The sequence below is a fragment of the Anthonomus grandis genome, chromosome 8 (assembly GCF_022605725.1).
Source record: "Anthonomus grandis grandis chromosome 8, icAntGran1.3, whole genome shotgun sequence".
Classification (NCBI taxonomy): Eukaryota; Metazoa; Arthropoda; class Insecta; order Coleoptera; family Curculionidae; genus Anthonomus; species Anthonomus grandis.
Genome location: NC_065553.1, coordinates 20,572,683 through 20,597,212, shown reverse-complemented (window position 1 = coordinate 20,597,212; position 24,530 = coordinate 20,572,683). Strand labels below are relative to the sequence as shown.

Below are 24,530 nucleotides of genomic sequence, written 5' to 3'. Positions count from 1 at the left end.
ATTAGTTAGCAACTAAAAGCAAATTTTAGAGTACATTTTTTAGCTGTTACAAAGTAAAACACTTTAAAAAAATTCAGTGGATTAAGAAAACTATATATTGTAATAAAAATTGGAAAATCGATGACATCATTTTCTGAGAGATGGTGAACTCAAACAACCTCACCTATGGTTTGCACCTAGACTTATTCTAGGAAGTTAATGTTCTAAGTGCAAATCTATTAATTGCAACAAAAATTTAGGAAAATAAAACTTCGCCTAAATGCAAAATAACGAACACTCTCGTTTATCAGTAATTTTTTTACATAAAAGCCAAGTCAAGTATTATACAAACTAAAATATTACACGTAATTTACAATTTAATTTTGTCTTAAACCTACTTAAAACCTATCAAAAAAAAAGCGATTTAATCCTCCAAATCCGGTTCTTCCATTTCCTCGTCGCTCGATATGTTGGGCAGCTGTTTAATATCGACCAGTTCGCGGAAAAGTCGATCCCGGAAATCCCACATTTTAATTTTCTCCTTGTTTAGTTGTTTATATAGAATCAGGGCGTTTATTGTGGCGGTGTTTACTATTGCATCACAGGCCAATCTTTGATACCTGAAGTTTAGGTTAAAAATTAGTGTTATGATGATCAATTTAATTATAGTTTAAAAAAATATGTAATACATGACAATAATTGGCATTTCTTAAAATTATTTTTTTAAATAAGAGACATTCTGGCTACCCACACAATATTTATACAAAATTCGAAGGAAAAGCTTCGCTCTACAGGAAGTAATTTCTAGATGGGCTTATTCTCCATTTTAAGGGCTGAAGTAAGTGTGCTGGATGATATTATGAAAGGCATTGATGAAGGATTTGCCAGTATTTTAGTTTTCCTTGACTCGTAATTCAAAATAATCATCCATTATGCTCAAAGAGACTTAGATATATGACCAAAGGAAGAGAAAGTCTACTCAGTCTCACAAATCAAGTGTTTATTTAAAGGGTTACGCGTTTCGCCGCATTTGGGCATCATCAGGCCTAAATAAAATTATCAAAATTAAATATTAAGGAACAAAACGTTAATTAACAAAAAAAGACATACCTCATCTAAATACAAAAACTATACACTTACTCTCACTAACATAAATATAAAATATAATATGGCTACAACATCGTGTACCGTTATAACTAAAATATGAACTTTAAAACGGCAAATATCACCAAAATCCAGTACATTTTATACACATTATCTTATAAAGAACCAAAACAAATACAACCATGAAAGAAACAAATTAAAAAAGTTTTTTTTAAAAATTTAATAGGGATCGAAACAGAGACCATTGGATCCGAAGTATAGACCTTGTCGCCAAACCTGGGTGTTGATGTAGTATACGAGGATTTACATTATATGAGAAGTGATAAAACGGTGTTAACAAGATTAAAATTTATTGGAGATTATTGAAAATGAGATTAAGTTTGAAATTACACAGATATCATTGACACAATTTAATATTGGGCTTCTTTTAGCTCTTGTTTTCTCCAGCTTTTTGAGAAGATCTAGTTTTTTACCTTTCCCACACTCATGCAATATAGTTACATCATCCGACACCGAAAAGTTGTGACCAGTCGATAAAAGATGATTTGCAAAGGCTGACTTTTTTTCTTTAATATCGGTGTTCTTATAATTGTTAAAAATACTTATATGTGCTTTCACCCTAGTGGAAATCCTTCTACCAGACTGACCAACATACACAGCGGAACACTCACCACAATTCAAAGAGTACACCCCAGATTTTAAAGTTTGCTCCGTTTTATCATTGTGTTTATCAAGTACTTTGTCAAAGTGTTTGCAGTTTTAAAAGCCATTGAAAGATTAAGATTATTTTTAAAAAGTTTTGCAAGATGTGGTAGGAGAATTTATATTCATTCATGTATTCGGAAAAAAGTTTATTTATGGTAGAAAGTGGAAAACCCTAAGTAACTGCAAGCTGCTTTATTATGTTAATTCTTTATAAAAAGATTCCTAGGATAGAGGAAGGGTGAACATCCTATATAGCAAAGAGTTAAACAAAGCAAATTTGTGGGTATGTGGTGAGTTAAAAGTGAATTGTATGATGTCAGTTGTGGACGGTTTCCTGTATATATCGAATTCGATTTTATTATTATTCCTGGTTAACAAAAGGTCCAAGAAAGGTAAACTTTTGTTGCGCTCCTTTTCCAAGGTAAATGAAAGTCTATCATGTAGACTGTTTGTACAATTTAAGAAGGTGGACAATTGACCGTCATTGCCTCCCCAAACAATACAAATGTCATCCATGTATCGTTTATACACTATTATATGTTCGGCGCAAGAACTCTTTATAATTTTGCACTCCAAGTTGTTCATAAAAACTTCACTTAAGAAAGGGGAAAGGCATGACCCCATCCGTGGCTAAGCCAGCCTTCTGTGTATACATTTTGCCATTGAATTTAAAAAAGTTTTGAGCTAAAACATTTTTTAGTAGGCAAATTAAATCCGAAGAAACCAACCTGGGTAGATTAGAATTTGCTACTAAAGATTCCATTAGTTCAATGCAGTCGGTAGGTATACTGGGAAAAAGATTTTTCACATCTAAGGAAATTAACACTACATTGGTTGGTATATACAGGGTGTTCCGTTGATCATGTTACAAACTTGTAGGGCAGATAGAAAACGTCAAAAGAAAAACAAAAGTTTATATAAACATGGGTCCGGAAAAGTTTCCTCAGGGAGCTAGAGCTCTTTGAAAATAACCTTTAAAAACTAGTTTTTTTTTAATAGCTCCGGAACTACTTTAGCTACCGCAACCAATTTTGGGAGGTAAATTATTGTTAGTACGTTTATTCTTTTGAACCTACTAAATAAAAAAAATATTTACCAGGAGCTTCAGAATCAGGGGGGTATTTGGTAAATTTAGGCCCATTTCTTTAAGACTTTAATTTCTGCCCGTTTGGGCATTAGATTATGATGTTCCTATGCTTTTTACATAAAAAAGGTGCTCTTAGTAAAAGTCAATAAATATCACCGTTTTTGTGGAAATTGACTAAAACCAAACTAAGATACAGCACCTGAATTAATTATTTTAATAATAATAATAATGCTAATTCATTGCCACTGTCATTATTTTTTACATGATATTAATTCCCTTTTTATTACGGTTAAGTAATGGAAGATTACACTTTTGCTGAATACGCCGATATGCTTTTAATTTACGGGGAAGTTCGATGTAATGGTAGAGCTACTTCTCGACAATATGAAGAGCGGTTTCCCGAAAGGCGAATCCCAGCTCACACACTTTTTGAAAGGGTCAATCAACGGCTCAGGGAGACTGGCTCCGTTAAAATAAAACGCCAAGATAATGGCGCGCAAAAGAACATCCGAATCCCGGATTTTGAGGAAGAAGTGCTTCAGCGATTTGAAGATAACCCATCAGTAAGTACTCGAGCAGTAGCTGATGCGATGCATGTTAGGGTATGGAACGTTGTTAATGAACAGCTTCTTCGGCCCTACCACCTGCAAAAGGTGGAATCATTAGGACCCAATGATTTTATGCCCCGCGTGAATTTTTGCCAGTGGTTTCTTGACCGGTGTACAGAAGAACCTCAATTTCCAAAATATGTCCTTTTTACTGAGGCTTTTTTAAAAGAAGGCATTTTTAATTCTAAGAATAATCATGTGTGGAGTGAGGAAAACCCTTATGGTATTCATTTTAGGAGCTATCAACATAAGTTTTCGGTCAATATGTGGGCCGGCATTGTTGGAGAACGCTTAATTGGTCCAATTATGTTGCCTCCTTGTTTAACGGGAAATATTTTTTTCAATTTTTTAAGAAATGTACTGCCAGAACTATTAGATGATCTGCCCCTAAATATACGACAGAACTTATGGCTACAACACGATGGAGCGCCAGCTCATTTTTCACTTATTGTCCGCGAGTTTATAAATGAAAATTTTGGAAGGCGCTGGATTGGCCGCGGAGGCCCTGTCACCTGGCCAGCGCGCTCACCAGATTTGACACCTTTAGATTTTTTTCTTTGGGGGCATATGAAAAGTCTCGTATATGAAACTCCAGTCAAGTCAGAAGAAGACCTGGTGGCCAGAATTTCCGCAGCTGCTGAAGTAATTCAAACCACGCCTGATATTTTTAACCACGTCAACCTTAATATGGTGCGTAGATACAATAAATGTATCGATCGTGGCGGCCGGCATGTTGAGCAATTAATATTTTAAGTTGATTTTTGTAATACCAATTTTTAATAAAATTTGTTTACGTTTCTAAAATTGTTAATTTGTCGGTTTTTTATTACACTTAAAATCATTTAAACATTTTATGCCTCAAGGTAATTAAAGTGACAGTTAATTAATTTGAGTACCAATTTAATAAAGTGGCTACCTTAACTTTTTTTAAACATTTATTTTTTATTTACGCCAGATTTTTTTTTTAATTGTTTATTAATAATAATAGGTAATTCATTTTTGTATCTCATAACTTGCTTTTCGTCAATTTTCACAAAAACGTTGATATTTACCATTTACCGACTTTTACTAAGAGCACCTTTTTTATGTAAAAATCATAGGAACATCATAATCTAATGCCCAAACGGGCAGAAATTAAAGTCTTAAAGAAATGGGCCTAAATTTACCAAATACCCCCTGATTCTGAAGCCCCTGGTAAATATTTTTTTTATTTAGTAGGTTCAAAAGAATAAACGTACTAACAATAATTTACCTCCCAAAATTGGTTGCGGTAGCTAAAGTAATTCCGGAGCTATTAAAAAAAAACTAGTTTTTAAAGGTTATTTTCAAAGAGCTCTAGCTCCCTGAGGAAGCTTTTCCGGACCCATGTTTATATGAACTTTTGTTTTTCTTTTGACGTTTTCTATGTGCCCTAGAAGTTTGTAACATGATCAACGGAACACCCTGTATATACCTTTTAAATTATTAGAAAATTCGACGCAATTCTTAGTGGAAAAAACTTTCGAAGCCTGTTACCTCTCTTAAAACCCCATTCAACCACGACGAAAGTTTATAGCAAGGAGAATCCACAAAAGATACCACTGGTCTAATTGGCTGTCCTTTATGAACTTTAGGTAGCCCGTAAATAAGAGGAGTTCTAGGGTTCATAGGATAAAGAGCCTCCTTTCTAATATTAAAAAACTCCAAGGTTAATAAAGATCAAGAACACCTTTCATTTTTGTAAAAAATTAAGTTGTGGGATCCCTAGTCAAAGGTTGAAATTCATCGGTAGCAAGAAAACTGTTTAATTTTAGTTTTTAAGGATCTTAAGTGTTTACCATTATAATTAAAAGTTTTGTTTTTGTCCAATTTAGAATTTAAGAGAGAAATAATATTTGCTCTAAGGATATTTTTGTTGGTAATATCTTTAGTTTGTAGGATATTTTCAGCCTCGACGGCTAGCGTTTCTCTAATTTTTAAAACAACTTTATGCGAAAAATTACATTTTAAGTTTTATGACTTGAGAATATTTTCTTCATGGGCTAAAAATGAAACGTTAGATAAACACACTGTACAAAATTGACATCAAAAAATTTAAGTACAAATAACACCCAAGACAAAACACTGTGTTAAAACACAATCTATTTCTATAATAATTGATCCATTTTCCTCCCTACAATAACTGAGACACAATAACGGATAACCCTCATAATATCACAATTAATCCCAAAAAAAAAATCAAACATTTCTCACCATTTAACGTGTTCATTCAACGGCGACGTATTAATACTAAACTTCTCGTAGGCGTCAAATATTTTCTCACTTAACGAAATATCCTTGAGATATTTCGGTATTTGTTCCTCTTCCTGTGTGGTGCCGTTGTCCAAATAGTTTCTCACGTATCTTTGCACCGGGATGGTTTCGAGGGTGTGACAGGTTGATACACCATGATACGGCGCCCCTGAAACGATTATTTAACATTAAATCTAATTTTAAAGTTTGGATAAGAAAGGACTAGTAGTAACGTAAAAGGCACAATTTTTAGATGTTTTGTGGTATTCCAGATTAAATTTAAAAATATAAGTGGTTTTGAAACAAATACAATAAGTGTAAAGAAATAAAAATTGAACTGAGCGATGTCGGTTTACCTGCAAGGGACGCGCGGAAGGCAATCGAAAAGAATGATTAACGAAAGCGCGCAAATATAATTGGATATCATACAATCGTAGGGAATTATTCATTCGGCATTTATCTTTTCAGGGCGACGTTCATATTTAGTTGCTAATTATTAAATATTTTCGGATATATATAATATCCATTGTAAAATACAAGTGTAGTTTAATTAACTCTTATAGTGCAGCAGAGGGATTGTGAATTTTACGCCGCTATATACCGGGTGACACAGAAAAAAAGGGAACACTAAATAACTTTGTTACTTTTCAAGATAAACAAATGAAATTTGGTATATCGATAGAATAGTTATAAGAGCATCTTTTGATCTGTTCTATTGTTTTCCACTACTTCCGGTTTTGTTAAACCGGAAGTGATGAAAGTTAGTGTCATTTCCTGTTGGAAATGACACTAACTTTCTTATTTTAAATGGGACACTTGGTATATTATTACGTATTTCGATATAAAATAATATTCTGAAAACAATGATACTGTATTTTCTACTTTTTGTTTTATACTCATAGAAATTTTTTAATGTTTAATGAAGTAATCACGGAAAAATTGTTTTCATTGCATTTTATGACTTGAATCTATTACACGCCTATTTAAACTGTCGAAATTATTTATTTTGGTATTTACTTTATTTTTTTAAATAGCACATTTTTGAAATGCGGTTTCTTTTTTCCAATAATTTGATATGATGATCTTTTAAATCGGTTGATAAATAAGCCCATAAGGAGAAAGAATCAAAGAAATAGAAGCAGCTCTAGTGAAACCAGCTTTCCATCAAGCTCTTCGACAAGTAGTAATTTAACTGGCCGTTATAGGCGAACAAAAATATAGGCAAATTGTAAGTACAGATAAATCAAGTACTCCAAAGTTACTAATATCTCGTAGTTCAAACCAAGTCATAACACATACTGGCGAGAATGGTAATAGGATTTCTCAGAGTAACGTGCAAAATATGATTGTAACTGAACAGGCTGCAGGTGGAGAGGGTACGTCACAAAGTAGTTGATCAATTATTACAAAGGAAAGGGATTTGCAGAGGCGAATTAAACAGCTTGAGGATTTCGCCAATCAATTATCGACATTTATGAACAGAATGGAAACAGCTCTTGACAAATGCATTTACAGAAAACCAAGATCTTCCTACTTCGATAAGAAATCTTGTTTAACGTACAAAGCTTTCAGGAGAGCCTTGGACAGAATACTTTTGCAAAATGCAGTTAATTCGAAAGTGCGAAATAAAAATGCAATGGCTACAATTATAAACGAAATTCCTGACCCAACAATCTAATCGGGAGCAAAAGTAGGCCAATATACAATACCGAAAGATCTATTCAAGGAATATCTGTCAGCTCGGTCATCAACGCCCGTGGCTTATAGATAACATGAACGTGCTAATGCGCGTCGTACAGATGAAAGGCGCTCAGACACTTTCCAAAAACGCCATAAGAACAAGCCCAAACCGAGGGGTATGTAACATAAATATTTATACCTTGAGAGGATTTGTCGTCTTGGGTTGTCAGCTTGTTCTTATTCGCGAACCAGATGCCAAAAATGTTAATTTAATATGGATCAGCAGTGATGTATGTCTGAATGGTTATGGAGGAGCTATTTGCAAGGTCATGGGTACAGGAAGGACACTTCTAAGAGTAGACTCGTTTGATGCTGAAGTTAACATATTTGTGGTGTCAGATAACATGCAAACCATGCCAGTTCTTATGGGCAGGTCAATTTTAAATAAAAACAAGGCCATCACCATTGTACGAGATGGGAATCTTAGAGTAGTTTCCAGTGATCTGTCACAATTGCCACAAATTGAAAAACTTCCTCCATAAAGAATTGTGATGATGACAGCGGCTCCTACAAATATACCGCCTGGTTCTCAATTTGTCTAATGCCTTTCAAGAAAGAGTCAGGTGATGTTATGATGATGTCTATATTATGATCTTATATGATGTCTCCAGTTATGATGAAACGAGACCTTATTTTATGCATTGGCAGATGGTGGTTGATAACCCAGGAGTTCAATTTTACGGTAGCTATATAAGGCACACTTGAATGGACTTTCTTGGGAATTTTGCGTTAAGGGCACGATAATCAATCAAAAAAAAAAAATTTAATTACCAGTTGATGCCAACGCATTTACCGTTTGCATAACATGTTTCCTCCCGCACGCGGAAAGCCTATATGGTTTATATGTGGACGATTTGTCGTTCGTTAAACGAATTTCATCTCTGCCTGTTTAATTTCACCTAGTTCATACATATTTTCGTCGAAAGCATCTCGGTATTTATTTAAAAGTAGCAGCAAATTATATACAGGGTGGTCCAGTTTAAACGTCATTAATTTGAATACGTGATAAAGAATTTAAAAAGAAATAGACTTTCATTATACATTTTTTCTCAGAAATGTTTAATAACAAAGATACAGGGTGTTAAAGTTAAGAATAATTATTTGTCTATTTATCATAACCTCTAAACTACCAACTCAATTTTAATTAAATTTCGCATGCAGGTTATTGTAGTAAATTGTCAATTACTGATGAAGCCAATTATTAAAAAAAATACCAGTGGCGTAACATACAGAAGGACTTGGTCCTTTGTTGCCTCAAATCTGCGAGGTGATAAAATATTTTTTTATAAGAAGTCAACTGTTAGATTCTCCATTTAATTTGGAAAAAGAAGTTACTCTTGCAAAATTATGATTTAAGGCACTGTTTTTGAAATATCTTAATTTGATTGTTCCGAAAAGCAAGTTAAAATGCTGCAAAAACTTTAAAACAAAAAGAAAATTTAAGCTTGAATCTTAAATTAAACCTGTCAAATGAAATAATGACTTTTGCAGAAGTATTTTTTTTTCCAAATTAAATGAAGAAAACTAAACAGGAAACAGTTGAATTCTTATAAAAAAATATTTTATCACCTCGCAGATTTGAGGCAACAAAGGATGAAGTCCCTCCGTATGTTACGCCACTGGCATTTTTTAAAAAAATTGGCTTCATCAGTGATTGACAATTTACAACAATAATCTGCATGCGAAATTTAATTAAAATTGAGGTGGTAGTTTAAAAGTTATGATAAACAAACCAATAATTATTCTTAACTTTAACACCCTGTATCTTTGTTATTAAACATTTCTGAGAAAAAAATTTTAATGACAATCTATTTCTTTTTAAATTCTCTATCACATTTTAAAATTAATGACGTTTAAACTGGACCACCCTGTATATCATGTTCTCTGAGATTCGACATATTACATTATTCAAAGAACATTTTAAGAGACTTTTAATATTAATTTTATGACAAATACTTGCAGTTTCATCTTCAGGTGTGCATGGGACACCTCTCGTGATCACCTGACGCTTTCTAAAACGCATTGCCTCATTAAACAAATTGAAAACCGAAATCTTAGGAGTTGTGTAAGATATAAAACATCTGGGTAAAACATATTCTTTGTTTGGCTGCAAACACTTCCGAATTTACTTAAAAAAAGAATTTGTAAGATAAGAAAGTGCTAGGCATTCCAATTAATATAAAAATAAGACCTTGGGTTCTTGGGAATATAGTGTTAATACCATTATACATATTGTCCAAAAAATGGAACCACCGCTGTATCTATAAATATTTTAGGAAATTATACTGATATATGTTTTCTTTATCCAACAAAAAAAAATTAAGCAAGTTTACAAACTCGGGTCACAAGAAATAATTCACATTTGAGATTACTTTTTCTGTAAAATATATTTAAAAAAATACCTTACGCTATCTCTCACCTAAAAGCTGCCATTTTAACACAGAAATCCCCTTAGAATTCTGATAACCAATAAGGTCTCCGTCTTGTAAAGGTTTCGTCTCGATCTCTTTCGGGGTTCCCCGCGAATTCTTCCTAATCATGCCAATCGAATGGCACTGTCGCCTCAACAATTCCCTCGCCAAATGCAAAGAAATATAAATGTTATGGAATATGATGAGTCTGCCTTGGTCCATGTAATCCGCCAAAAGGTCCAGAGTGTTGTTCGTGGTGCGTCGAATGCGGTTCGAGCTTACTTCCGGCGGCAGCACTTTTATTTTGTACGTGTAAATATCCTGGTCCATCACTTTTAGGATTTTCGAGCCTTTTTTCGTGATGTCCTGCGGTATTGGTTCGAAAATGTATTTGTTTCGAAGGTAGCAGGTTGTTCTGCCGACGTACAGAATGTCTCCTGGGATTTTGTACTTCCTAAAAAATCAGTAAACTACATGAATATAATAATAACATTAAAAACTGGCTTTACTGTTAGACAAATTTTTAGAAATTTCGTGAAAAAAACTAGTAAAATAATAATAAAATACACCAAATAGAATCAAAGTGGTTTACTGCATATAATGCTCTCTTCAGCAAATGTGATTTCAAAGCCTTGCACAATTACCCACTTATACTCTATTTCAGAAGTGTGTAGAGCAATAAAACCTCATTAGGTATGCAAAAGTGGTACCTGGTGATCCACCAATATTTTATGCCACTACCTTAGTTGGGTTGGTTAGTTTCAATGTAAAATTCTTTCTTTTCGTTGATTGCAGGTAGTGCCACCCGGTTTTGGGTCAATTTATGAGTTTTGCCCATTGTTACCCACTGATAAACATTGAAAACGGTTCGCCAAAGGCGTGCAACTGGGACTTGTTTTTTACCTTATAATTAATGTACTTAAATGCTATTTTATTTTAGAAAGTTACTTTTGTTTAAATGGAATAATATATTTTTTTCACAAATTTATTGAACATAATATGTAGAGTAAAACAGTTGAAAATGTCACTTTTGGATCTGGCACTTTTTGAACAGTGTATAACAATTTTAAATTATAATAGATTGTAGCCTTCTTCGTCATCTGACGAACTGTCATCACCTCTTGACATTATAATTAAAGGATCGACTGTCTGATCGATGAGGTTGTCAAGATCCCACATTTTGTCCTCTTGCTTAATTACATGCTGGACTGCTTTTCGCCAATTCTCTGGTGTTGCTTCCGTAATGGCTTGATCAAACAGTAGCTTAACATCTTTCATTTTAAAAGTCGTGTTTTGTCTTGCTACAAATCCTTTTACCTGCGCCCATATCAGTTCTATAGGATTTAGTTCGCAATGATATGGCGGTAAGCGCAGTACAGTTATATTATATTTTTCGGCTATATCTTCCACGGCGTATTTCATGAAACGAGTTTTGTGTAAGTTTGCTATTGCCAGCAGTTCTTTTTTTATCAAATTTGCTTCAAACGCAATACCTTCTGCAGTCAGCCAATCGATAATTTCTTGCTTTCTCCAACTTGAAGTTGGCGTCTTCTCTATTCGCCGTGAATGATAGCTTGCGTTATCTATAACCACCACCGAATTAGCCGGAAGAAATTTTATCATTTCACCAAAATAGTCCTCGAAAACGTCTGAGTTCATGTCTTCATGGTAATCTCCTGTGCGAGTCGACTCAAAGGTTAGCAGACCTTCTTTTAAAAATCCCTCTTCGCTTCCAATATGTGTAATTATAAGTCTTTTTCCTTTTCCCGAAGGTACTTTAATACCCGTAGACAGGCCTTTTATGAAAGCTTGGCGAGCACTGGTTATATTTTTGTCTTGCCACATTTTTTGGACTATATAACCTTCGTTAATCCACGTCTCATCAAGATAAAAAACTTTCTTTTGCTCCCTGCGGTACTGCTTGATACTTCTCAAGTATTGTCGTCTCCAACAAACAATTTCGTCGCTCTCCAGTAAAAGTGCTTTGCGGTTATGCTTTTCCCAGGCAAAATCCATATTTTTTAAAGTTTTCCATAAAACTTTTCTACTTATCAACGGAATACTGTCATCTCGGCCAAGCTCCATTAAAATTTTGTCTAGGGTGGGTATTTCCTTTTTAAAATAAAAAGAGTGAACTTTTCTTCGAATTATACATTTAGCATTTTCATCAAGGACTTTTGTAGGTCGTCCTGTCTTTTGCTTGGGAGATTCCACTTGACTTGCTACTTTCCTTTCCCGCAACAATTTGAAAATGGTGGACTTTCCAATTCCACTCATTCGAGAACATTTTTCAACAATTTCTTGCACAGTAAAACTAGGGTAATCGTGTTTTATGCAATCATGTACATTTAAAATAATAACTTTTTCACTCAGCGATAGTGGAGAATTTTTAGTACATCTTTTCGTTGGACTGAATACCTCCATTTTTTAAATATTGGGATAATAATATTGTGATTACACTATAGCGTAGCAGTGACTACTAACGTTTAAAATATGATTTAAAAGTATTTATAGTCTGTATATATTACCTGACCCCATTTTTGCATGTTACAAAGCGTTAAAAAATAAAATAAAGGCATTTAATCCGTGAAAATTAAATTCATAAATATTATAAGTACCTGCGCCTATGAACTACCACGAAATGTAGCCAAACAGAACGGAATTCCCCAGTTTATTGCTCTATACACTTCTGAAATAGAGTGTAGGAATGGAGAGCATGATCTTTATCTTCCAGCCCCACGGTGAAAGCTCTATACTATATAATGCAAAAAAATGTACAATCATTTGCCACTTGAAATCAAACCCATGTGATCTTTCACCACATTTCGCAAGGCTTTAAAATCATACTTGCTGGAGAGAGCATTATAGTCAGTGAATAATTTTTTTATTAAATAATATCGGAACCTTATATTCATTTATTAAAGTTTTTACTTCTCTTACTTTTTTAACACTATGTACTCTACTAATATATTGTGACCGCCTACAATTTTTATTTTATTTTACAAAGATTTTCTAGTCTAGTATCTATTTTAAGTCTTTATACTTTATGTTTTTTGTATGGTTTTTATTATCGTATTAGCTTTGTCTACAAAATTCGTAAAATATTTTTGGCAATAAAGCGGAATATATATAAATGCAAAAAGAATGTGATAGACTGATCTAGACGTTGCCAAGGTTAACTCCCTGAAATCTGATCTACATACAATATTCTGATCTACATACAAAATATGCAGAGCTTAATTTTTGGATAAATTCAAAAAATTAAGAATCAATGTGCATGTCCTATTTTAAAACTTAGCAGATTCAAAGCGGTTAAGCTGGTATAAAGTACAGGGTGTCCCATTTTTGTTTGTTTTATGAAATTTCTCGCTTATGAAAAGAGTAAACTGGAATTTTATTCGTAAAATGACTACTTGTTCCAATATATAGTTGTTAGGGCTCGTATAAATCGCATATTGAAAATTTTGGGAAAGTCCGAAATAAATTCTTAAGAAATTATTATTTTGAACTTAAGGTTCCATTAGCTAATTCAATTTATTAGGTAATAATGCACAGTATATAAATAGAATAGACATAAATGACACCTAGATACAAAGGTATCTGTGTGTGCCACATGATTCAAAACAATACTTCAACTTAAATATACATAAAATATTCTCTGTACAAATAAATACAGTAAAAATTAATTTTACCAAAGCTGGATTAGTTAGTATAGGTATCTAATAATTACATAATATAATACTGAATTTATAATGTATAGGTAGGTATATCACACAGAACTAAGTTAATAATATATAATGCATATATAATGATCTCTAGAGATTGGCCCTTGATCACATTTTAGATAATATTCATTATATGTAGATCATTATATCTATCCTACAAAAACCAAGAAATTAACTGAAAAAAAAAATTATATTTAATAAAGTATATATTAACTCACAAATTTTGTTTTATTTATTTTAATATAATTAGTAACTGACATTAAACTTAAAAAAAAATTTTACTTGTTTAATTTCATTTGGCAATAGGTTATAAAATTTGGGGTCCAAGAAAAATATTGTTTGCTAACTTAATGTTCGGTTTACTTTAGGTAGGAGTATATTTTTATTTAATTTGCACCTGGTTTGATGATGATGATTGGTAATTGTTTGTTTAGAATGATGTTTATGTATATAGGAACAACATGTTGCAATAAAAATTGTCTTAATATCACTTATTATATCACCTTTATACAATTCATTAGTTGAAAACAATCTGGGTTTTTTAAACATTATTTTTATGGTTGAATTCTATACATAATGATCACACTGATTACAAATCGATGATAAAAAAATCTTCTATGTAGAATTTGATAGTAGTTCTTATGGACAGCACTATAACAAGAATGCAACGTTATTTCGATAGGTAGGTATAGTCTTGACTTGCATGTTGCTTTTACCAGTTTTAGAGATTCTCCCAAATTAATTAGTGACTCGTGACTTTAACATGTTTCTTTAAATTAATTTGTAACATTGATTTATGTCTTAGTATTATCTAGCTTAAGTTGTATTAATATTAGTATATTTTGTATTATTTTGTTTTTGTAAAATTGGTGGATACCATTAATAAATAAATAAATGACCTCTTGAGTACTTCTGGTATCTTTAAATATCAATCTTATATACAAAAGAGCATACATATTGCGTATTGTCGAAATTAGAGATTTATATCATCTTTTCACCTAAATTATGTATATATTGAACACAGTAATAAGAAGAACATAAGTTGGACTTACCTAAAGTTCTCGTTCAATTTGGCCAGAAGCGGATTTAATTTAGCGTAAACGCAACGGGTGCCATCGTTACCGAAATGCCAATAAGTCAGGATCCGGTGAAATCTGGTTTGGGTGAAAACCCGACAGGCCACGGAATTAAAGTACAGCCGTTCGGTGCTCCAATACGAACTGGTTTCTAAAAAAAAACAGTTTTTGTATCTAATAACATAACACTCAGATTTATGCCCTAAAACCTTTAATAGGTGACATATATTTATAAATTACCTGGAAGTCGTTTAAATGCCATAAAAATTACGATTCCTAGAAACTGGGTCATTTCTTTAAAAGTCACGTCCAGCCAGCCCGAAAGGAAGTCCTCGTGATATCCGTAACGGATAAAATTGGCTCTGGCATTTCTAAAAGTCAAATAAATTTATATAACAGTTGACAGTGTGAAAATAAATATCAAAACTAAACTAATTAACCAAGTTACATTTCCATGGAATTGTAATCTTTTACTTTTGAATTAAAAAACTAGGATGTACTTGTAACAATATATCTCAGAAAAATAATTTTAAAAATTTCACATATTTCTTCTAATTATATTTAAGTTTGTAATTTGAAATACCAACAATTAATGTGGATACTAAGAGGGTTTAAAATATTTTTTCTTGGATTTTCCAAGCAGTATTTTAAGTAATTTTATAATTTTTCCACGCACTTGAAACGAATTTATTATTTTTCTCAGATTATTAGGACAAGTCGTTTTCAGGGATTTGTGAGTTTTTTGTAAGGATTTAAATCTGTTTTTAAGCTTCTTTTAAATATCAAACGCAATTTCGTATTTTCTCTAGACCTGCAGAATAATGTTTAATATTAAGCCAGCCATTTGAAGTAATTTTAATTTTCTTCCTGGAATTTAAAACCATTTCTACATTAGCAGACCGGCTTGGCCTCTGATCTCTTTAATCTTTCAAATGATATTTAGAATAATTTTTCAACAAATTCCAGGCATATGAAGCTATTTTTTAAAGTCTTTTCAAGTATATTTTACGCATTTTAAATTCATGTTTACTTTTAATGCCTTTATTTTGAATGCCAGAGAAGAAACATCAAAGTTTTGAGAAATTAGTCTCAAATCGATAAACATTCTTTTACAAAAAATTGGAGTTTCTTCTACAAAGTATCATGATCAGACATAGCAAAATTTGCAATTTTACAGTTCACTACACATTCACCTTGATCATTTAGCACCTTGTGTTAAAATAATTGAGATGTATACTGCCGTGATTAGCAAAAACGCCGTATGTGCAAAAAAGTTGAAACGGAGAAGATGGTGTTTAAGTAAATTGCTCAACAGTACCAAACGATTTTCTAAAACTTCTTTTTTACTGCATCATATTTTTTCAATGTTAATAAAAAAACATTCTGACTGAAAAAAACGACAAGATCTGTCATTTTTTTAAAAACGCATTTACTGCGTTTTTGCTAATCAGTTAACACAAAACTTAACACAGCCCCTCATACAAAAACGCCCTACTGCATTTTTCTTAAGCAGGTTTTTGGTATTCTGAAAATGCAGTAATAAAAAAAAACTGTGAAAAAGCAAAACAAGACATTTTAAAAAAAGTTGTACACTATGTAATAATACACTTTTAACACATAAAATTTTTTAGTCCAATATATAAATAGTAAGCAAATTCAACCAAAAGTCTCTCCAATTGTGGGATAGAACTTGTTCAAGGCTCTTAAGTAAAGCATCTCTTTATTCTGCGGGGAAACCACAAGGACCCAATAAAGGTGGCATGAACTTCAAACCATTTTTAATAGCCTTAACTGTTAAAAAACAACTTTTCCACTGTTAAAGGTTTGTACCGCCGTCCGTCACAAAATCCGGAAAATCGTATGTCTTTCCTTAGTATTTTAAAAATAGTTGTGTTAAAGATAGTGGAAACTATCCGAAAACAAACTGACCTGTCATGAGTCTACGGAACCGTACCGATGAAAGATGACGAGTTCGCTGGCAAAAACGCCACAGCTGATGCCTGCCTAGCAAAAATTAATCACTTGAAATTTAGATGCCACACGCACAAGGCCAAAAAACAAAAAAAATTAGATGCAACATTTTGCTTAAAGAGCCATTAGATATGGCATTTATCCTGAGCAGTTGCTTAATATTATAAACAGACACGGCGTTTTAGATATTCTGTTTTGAAGGTTTTACGTTCGATACGGCCTTTTTACTAATTTGAAAAGATAAATAATGTAACTTCAAACTTATTAAAGTAAAAAAACAAAAAATGAGCCAAAGTGCATATACGACGTTTTTGCTGATCACGGCAGTATAGAAGCATTTACTATGTTTCTAATACTATTGCAGGCATTTGAAGTCCTTACTGACTCAAGATTTACCAAAATTGAACTATTATTCAATTTTTGAAGTAATTTTGGGTTTCATCCAGGTTTTTAAAATTATTTGTTTTTTCTTTGAGATCGTTGGGACACTTTCTGTGTTCCTGGGGTCTTGAAGTCATTTTCTATGAGTTCCAGGTAGTTGTAGGAATTTCTTTCCGGTATTTAAAGTAAGTTCAGGCTTTTTGAATAGAATCCAATACTCATTTCCAGGTCATTGAAATGATTTCTAAGTCTTTAGTATGGTTATGATAGCTTCAAAAGTCATTTTCTTTATGTTTTTGGGTTGATTTAAAAAAATTGTTGCTTGTTCCAGGCATTTAAAAGTACTTACAATTTACTAGGATTTTTAAGTTCAAAAAACAAGTTTCTATTCTCTAAATTTCACTCATTTCAATAAAATTCTCTAGAAAAAAATTATCAAAAAATAAACTTCTTACAGGCTTTAATTTGTTTACGGACAAACTATATACTTGACTTGTCTGTGCAAAAATTCCTCCTACTGATAATACAATTTTAAATCACTTACTTATTTGTTTCTCTAACCATCATGTGGATAATATCATCATCGACAAATAACTTAAAGCATTCCAAGGCTGAGTATTTTCTTCCCATATCCAAATTTATAATTCCCTCTGTCCCTTTAAACTTTAAAGGGATTATATTCTCTTGCTTGGGAGTGTCAGTCCAGCTTTCAGTGAGTTTATGAGCAGGCGAAGATCGTGTCCCCTAAAACAGTAAAAAAAACCAATCATCATTTAAATATCTTGGAAAAACTTTTTTAAATTAATATACCAACTCACTTCCATATCGTCATCTTCGTCAGGACTAGTGACATCTGAACTCCAAAGCTCAAAGTGATCTACAGCATCATTCGGTTCGAATTCAGATTTTTCTTTGCTTTTTTTGGTATGTCCTCGGCAATGCACATGTGTTTCCACTTCAGCACCGGCCTCACTAAAATACCACTATTAATTTTTTTTCGAAAAATGGGGATATGTTAATTCTACTCAAGGTTGTTAGCAGCAGTACTGTCCTCATGGTCCATGGGTTCAGGTGTTTCACCCGAGTGGCTACTTTCACCTTCTGATGCTGATTCGGAACTGTCCGGTTCTAAATTGTACGGAGGTAATGGATCTGGTTGCTCTGGATTAAGCATCTATATAGTAAGATTTGGATTAATATAAAAAAATGTGTAATGGATATTATTTATTATTTATTTATCAACAGGCTACTGATTAATATATATTTGCTTCGCCAAAATGATATTAGCTTAATCTACAACTAGTGCAAGATTAATAGGCTCCTCTCAATATTGAAAAGTGTAAAAAGATGTCCATTTCTTTGCTAAAAAATGAAATTAGCTTCGACTATACATTAAATGGTACAATTCTTTCTAACTGTGATTATGTTTGTGATTTGGGTGTTACTATTGACAAGCTTAATTTTTGTAATCATATCGATAACATCATAAAGTCATCTTTAAAATCTCTTGGTTTTATTATAAGAGCTACATCAGTCGTCACTAATATATCAAGTAGAATCATCTTATTTAATTCCCTAATAAAATCGCGATTACTTTATGCGGCTCCACTCTGGTATCCACACTATACTATTCACATTGTTAGACTTGAATTTGTTCAACCTAAATTTCTGAAATATACTGCTTTTAAAATTGATGGAATTTATCCGGAACAAGGATACGATCAGCACTTGTTACTCAGCAGATTCAATATGCTTTCCTTCCATCAGGAAACCATTTGTGCAGCTTTGCTTTTTCTTTTCAAATTATGTAATGGTCGTATTAACTGCCTGGAATTGCTAGTAGCTCTACACTTTGTTGTGCCTTACATTAATACTAGAAGATAAAACGTTTTTTACTTCCAAACATATAGCGCAAATTTAGCAAAGAAAGAATCTTTATACAGAGCATGCTTTTGGTTTAACTTGGTCCATCTTGGTCCATTTGAGTCTGGATGTCGATCTCTTTAATATGTCTTTTCATCATTTAAAAAAATTATTGTCAAATAATATAGTAAACCTGTTTAGTTGATATGCCTCTTATATATATTTTTTCTTCTTAAACATATTTTATGATTACCTATTAGTTATATTTTTATATATGATTATTATTATTTTTCATGATTTGATTATGGATAGCATCAGTGTTTCATTTACAGTGTTTAAGTTATTTTTGAAATATTTTATGAATCTAAAAGTAAGTAATTCCCAATTTGCCTATAATTGTCTTTCTAATTAGCCAATCTAGCTGATCTTCTCAAAAATGAGTTATGGCCATTGTTAGTACCATGTGAGTTGACTTGGATGGAATGATTTTGATCTAGTTTGCTGAGAGGGGTTTATTTTAATTCCTCCCCTATTAAATATAAAGTCATATATTACTTGAGAGTTCAGAGGCATTAGAGGAACATTGCAATAAGTTATAGAACAAAGTAAAAATCTCTGTGCACATAATGGATTTTGAGAGTTGCTTTTTGAAGTGAGTTTTCCCGATCTGAGTAATTTATTTTATCAACTCCTTGCTGTTGTCCATATGTTCAATCATCTATGAAGGGATGAAAATATACAATCACATGCCTCTATAATATAAAAATATTAGTAATGATATGCAGTTTAGTAAGTTAGTTAAGACATTTTTATTGGGCAAACCATATTATAGCTTGGATGAATTTTATAAAGAACTAGAGATGAGTGTGATGAAATACTTGTTTTGTTGTCTATGGCATTTGTATATTATATTGCCAACAACTACGGTTTATTAGTTTATCATTATCAGTGTACATATTTATCTTGGAAAATCGATTTTATTTATTTTTTTGTCTGTTCTTGTATTGGTGTTATCATTTTGACAATTCTAGTTTCTGTATTTTATTTTTCTTCTAGCTTTGTAGGGTGTAATAGACTCTTTATACAATAAAGTATTTTTTGAATTTGAATATCTTATGAACTTATGCTGAACTGTATCAATCACCTGAATATGAATGCTGTGAGATGGAGTTATCAGCAGAACAGTTTTCTAGGTGTGCTCTTACTAGAAAGCACTTTAATTAAGGGAATGTTAAGGAATTTATTAGTACTATGTTTGATAAATCCCAATATTTGTAAAGATTTCGAAATAATTAACTCAAGAGTAAAAGCTATCAAGCATCACTTCTCAAAAGAAGATCTGATCTTCTATTTGAGACGCTAATAATTTAATAGACTCTAAATTACCTGTTAACTAACTAAAGCTTGTGGGGTTAGATGTTCTGTATGTGGTATGTACTATGTATTGTTCTATCTGACTAATTTTTAGTTTAGTCTAGATATGAGTTTTGTTTACAAAATAAAATATTATAGAACAATAAAGCATATTTAATTTGATGCTTCCAATGATTCTGCAATCTGTTGCTGCATTTCAGACTTCTGACTGATCCTTCACTTTACTATTTATCCTTGATATGTTTTGTAAAAAAGCACATCAGTAATTTATTCTCAACAAATTCTGACTGTTAGGTATTCTGATGGCCAGGAGCAGAGACCAACTCGAAATTCCACTACATCATTCTACCTTTTATGAAAGAGGGGCACTATACAGGGCATTCAGGGGTTACATAAATGCTACCACAAAATATACAATGTATTGAAAATTCCAATCTGTTTAAGAAAGCACTGATGGATATGTAATTCATGACAGTCATTACTACTTCTTTACTTTTACTTAATTATCACAATGTGTTTTTTTTATTTTTTGTTTATTTTTCTACACATTGTTTCTACATGTATTTTGGAATTTGTATGTTTATGTTTGTATGTTTTATCTAAGAATACTTGTTACTATACTAGTTAAAATTTCTTATATACTTTTTTGAGATGCTACTGCTCTAGTTTCAGTCTAGGTAAAAACAGATTTCTTTGTTCCTGTCATATTCTTCATTTGTTACAGTTACAAAAAAAAATTGGTTAAATATTAGTATGAATGTATGACTAGAATATGAAAGGGTTGTAAAATGTATGAATTGTAATTTTTCATATTGTATACTAAATAAATTAAATTGAATAGAACATGACAATCAGAGTAAGGGGACCAAAATACAGGCCTATACTGCCCAGCAAGAAATAAACCAAAGAGCAATAAAGCAATTTGAAACAGTATGGTTAAGATGTAGACTCCTAATTATAAATACAAGACTATGCACACTTATTCAATATATACACTTATACAAATATTCAAAATGCATGTTAAAAAATTCCCTTGACATCATAAGTTCATTATTGTTGATTCCAACTATTTGGAAAGAAAGCATAATATCTCTATCTAAAGGAATGATACTAAAAACAACATGTGAGTTAAGTCTACACAGTCTTTAATTCCAAAACTTTTGATAGCTTAGTCTAAAACTACTTAAATTGGCAATGCAAAGAATTAATAATTGATGAAAGCATGGCTTTAGAGGAGATCAATCTACAGTAACTAATCCACTAACTTACAACACTAAACCATATATAACATGTAAAGCACATGCTGTTGTGCAATAAGTTAATAAATATAGGTTTTTTTAATGGGTTTGCAGGGTGGGTGCTTAGTTTTCTTTGTAATCAAAAGTATAATGTATGATATGTAAAAATTAGTAATTTTTTGTCAGGAATGATTGGTGTAAACTCTGGAATCCTTTGGGGCAGCAACTGCTCCTTTTTGCTATTTATAGTCTATTTGTCAATGACCTTAAAGATTGTATAAGACATTGTGAATTTTCATTCTTTGCTGATAGTCCTAAACTACTTTGTATAACTTTGATTGATTTGAATGTGGATTTATTTCAGAGGAATTGTTACACCAATTGGACAAAGTATCTACATAATCCTCAATTAATTTTAATGAACATGTTAATCAATTAGCAGTTAATTCACAGAGGATGTTAGGATTTCCTTTGAGGATCTTTGATTGCAAGGATCTTTCACTGGAATAATTTTGGAAAACTGTTTAATTTCTTATTTGAAACAAATAAAATTTGATTACCCTAAACAGATTATGTATGACATTTCTCTAATCTGTCAAATCTTAAATGGTATTGTAATTTATTTATTCCTACTATCTAAGATAAACTTTTCCTTAGAGAACACTTAGGCAAAATAATTTATTTTTCATTAGTTTTCATAGAATGAATTATGGCAAACATTCATTTATGGACAGGACTCTGGATTTTTTAAATAGAGAGGAGAGATTGGGTGTTTTTATTAATTTCTTTCAACTCTCTAGGGATTCTAAGAATATTTTAGTTTATCTGTTGCTGTGATGGAAGACTTATTTTTTCAAGACTGTTAATCTTTTTCATGGAATTATTTATTTATTTTTGTTAAATTTATATTTAAATAACCTAATTATATTATTTTGTAATGGGCGTTCCCTGTAAAATAAAATAATTTTATTAAAATGACGAAATGCATACACCCATTTCTTCATGTTCAGTTTCAGATTATTGCTATAATATATACTATTGCATAATTCATATCTATAATATAAATTAAATCTAATTGATGTAATTCAGCAACAAGATATGACTTTATACAGTTTAAAATCATCATCAAGAGCAAGATGCTTTGAATGAACAATTACATCACTCAGGTCAACCAATCAAAAAACTATTACAAAATTTCACCACCAACATTCCTAACCAGATGACAATGGCTAACCCTATCAAAAGCCTCTGAGAAGTCTCTATACACACTATCAATCTGTACAGACCTCACTTACCTTGAATAATGAAGCACTAAGTAAATTAAACATTAATGGTGTTGAATTAGAATGGGTAGATCAAGTAAAAAACCTGGGCCTCTGCATGGATAATCGAATGTCATTTAATGTGCATGTAAATAAGATTTGTCAACAGTCATATTATAAATTAAAGTCACTATATGAGTTTAAGGATATTTTGCCTGCTAGTACAAAAAAAATTCTTACAGAGAGTTTAGTGCTTAGTGTTGCTGGATACTTAAATACTGTATATGGTCCTTTTTTAACTGAACAAAATAAATATAAAATCCAGAAAATTCAAAATTCCTGTGTAAGATTTACAAGAAATTTGCCTTGCATTCATGTGAGTGAGCATGTAAAGAGGGTCTATAGTCTTAATATGACCCAATGAAGATTTTTGGGTATAAGCTGCACTTAATTTTCATGAACCAGAATATATCCATCAGAATTCCTTATTCAAAGGGGAGATTCACATAATGTAAATAGTCACTATAAAAGCACACTGGCAATCCTCCAGCATAAGACCGAATTTCTGAAAGTTTCTTATATATTTCTGCCTCATTTACAATGGCCTACCTGCAGAAATTAAAGATTTAGGCATGGCCTCTTTTAAGTCTAATGTAAAAAAATTTTTGGAGACTGCTGATATCTTAATATGGGTGTAACTTTAATTCTGGTATGGTACTCTGACTCATTTTTGTTTACCTTAGTTTTATTTTCATTTTTAAGAATATTGTAGTATGTTCTTTTATTATATTTTATTGTGGTGGTTATTAAAACACGCCTAGCAGTACTTTCAACCTTTGTATGTATATAGAATAGATGTAATTTATTTGTTGCATACAATAAAGATTATTTGATTTGATCAAAAGCACCAATCAAATAATACTGCTAGTCAACAAGTTAGCCACCATGAGAAAAACTTTGCTGATAATCACTAAGCAATCACTTGTGCCGTAGAAAGAAATAAAAATGCCAAAGCATAATACACAATATTCTATTTTATTTGTTGAGCGAAAAATCTACGGCTAGTTAAAAAAAAAAGAAGTAGATAATACTAGAAGTCCATTTATCATTTATGCTTATGAAGTTTTTCTTGTGTAGTTTTTTTGAGATGGCACAGCTCTAGTTTTAGTGTATGTAAAAGCTGATTCCTTTGTTAAAATCTTTGGTATTTCTTAGAAGCATGCAGGGTCGAAGTTAACTAAAGGTTAGGGGCCTATTAGCTAGTCTGTTCTACTTACCTTTTTAACTTAAGCTTCCTTTTTCTGCCAGAAGACTCCTAAGGGCACTTCTTACCTAAGAAAAAATTAAGTAGACTTAGGGGCCTTATCACGTTGCCAGAACAGAATTCACGATAAAACTGAACTTAAAACAAACGAATATAGTACCCATCCACTTTTTAATCGTAAATTATGAATTTATCGATAAACAGGGTCCAGATCCGGAACCTGGATTCGATATTCGATCGTATCCAAACTTTGGCTCCCGCTCGCAGATTCCTGCTGACATTGACACTGACAGGCAGTGTTGCCAAGTGAAGGTGGAATATATCAGGCGAAAAGAGCGATTTTTAGATTAATAATACATATGTTTATTTGTTTAGATTTATTTAAAAACATAAATCTACATAATATTGGTTACTTAGCTTGATACGAAATTGCCCTGCAACAGTTCAACAAAGGCGCTGCATTAGTGGTAT

At 32.0% G+C, this 24,530-nt stretch overlaps 1 protein-coding gene across 2 annotated transcripts; it reads right to left on the bottom strand.

Annotated features, from left to right (window-relative positions):
* Positions 1–260: 260 nt before the first annotated feature.
* LOC126739927 (piggyBac transposable element-derived protein 5-like) lies at positions 261–24,345 on the bottom strand. 2 transcript variants are annotated; one of them, XM_050445757.1, is made up of 10 exons: positions 24,220–24,309; positions 24,073–24,127; positions 18,084–18,232; positions 17,877–18,030; positions 17,603–17,802; positions 14,947–15,077; positions 14,683–14,857; positions 9,914–10,359; positions 5,716–5,923; positions 261–599 (listed from the first exon to the last, which is right to left on the bottom strand). In XM_050445757.1, the coding sequence occupies exons 3-10, from the start codon at positions 18,230–18,232 to the stop codon at positions 404–406; spliced, it is 1,659 nt and encodes a 552-aa protein (XP_050301714.1). In that variant the 5' UTR covers positions 24,073–24,127; positions 24,220–24,309; the 3' UTR covers positions 261–403. The 2 variants fall into 2 exon arrangements, with proteins under 2 accessions (XP_050301714.1, XP_050301713.1); XM_050445756.1 differs by having other exon boundaries at positions 24,073–24,345.
* Positions 24,346–24,530: the final 185 nt, after the last annotated feature.

What these genes read in the sequence shown, in the direction of transcription:
- LOC126739927 (XM_050445756.1), bottom strand. Translation starts at nt 18,232, where the DNA reads ATGCTTAATCCAGAGCAACCAGATCCATTACCTCCGTACAATTTAGAA. An exon ending in ACGAAGATGACGATATGGAA is followed by an intron (nt 17,803 to 17,876) that starts GTGAGTTGGTAT and finishes TTACTGTTTTAG; the next exon opens with GGGACACGATCTTCGCCTGC. An exon ending in ATGGTTAGAGAAACAAATAA is followed by an intron (nt 15,078 to 17,602) that starts GTAAGTGATTTA and finishes TTTGACTTTTAG; the next exon opens with AAATGCCAGAGCCAATTTTA.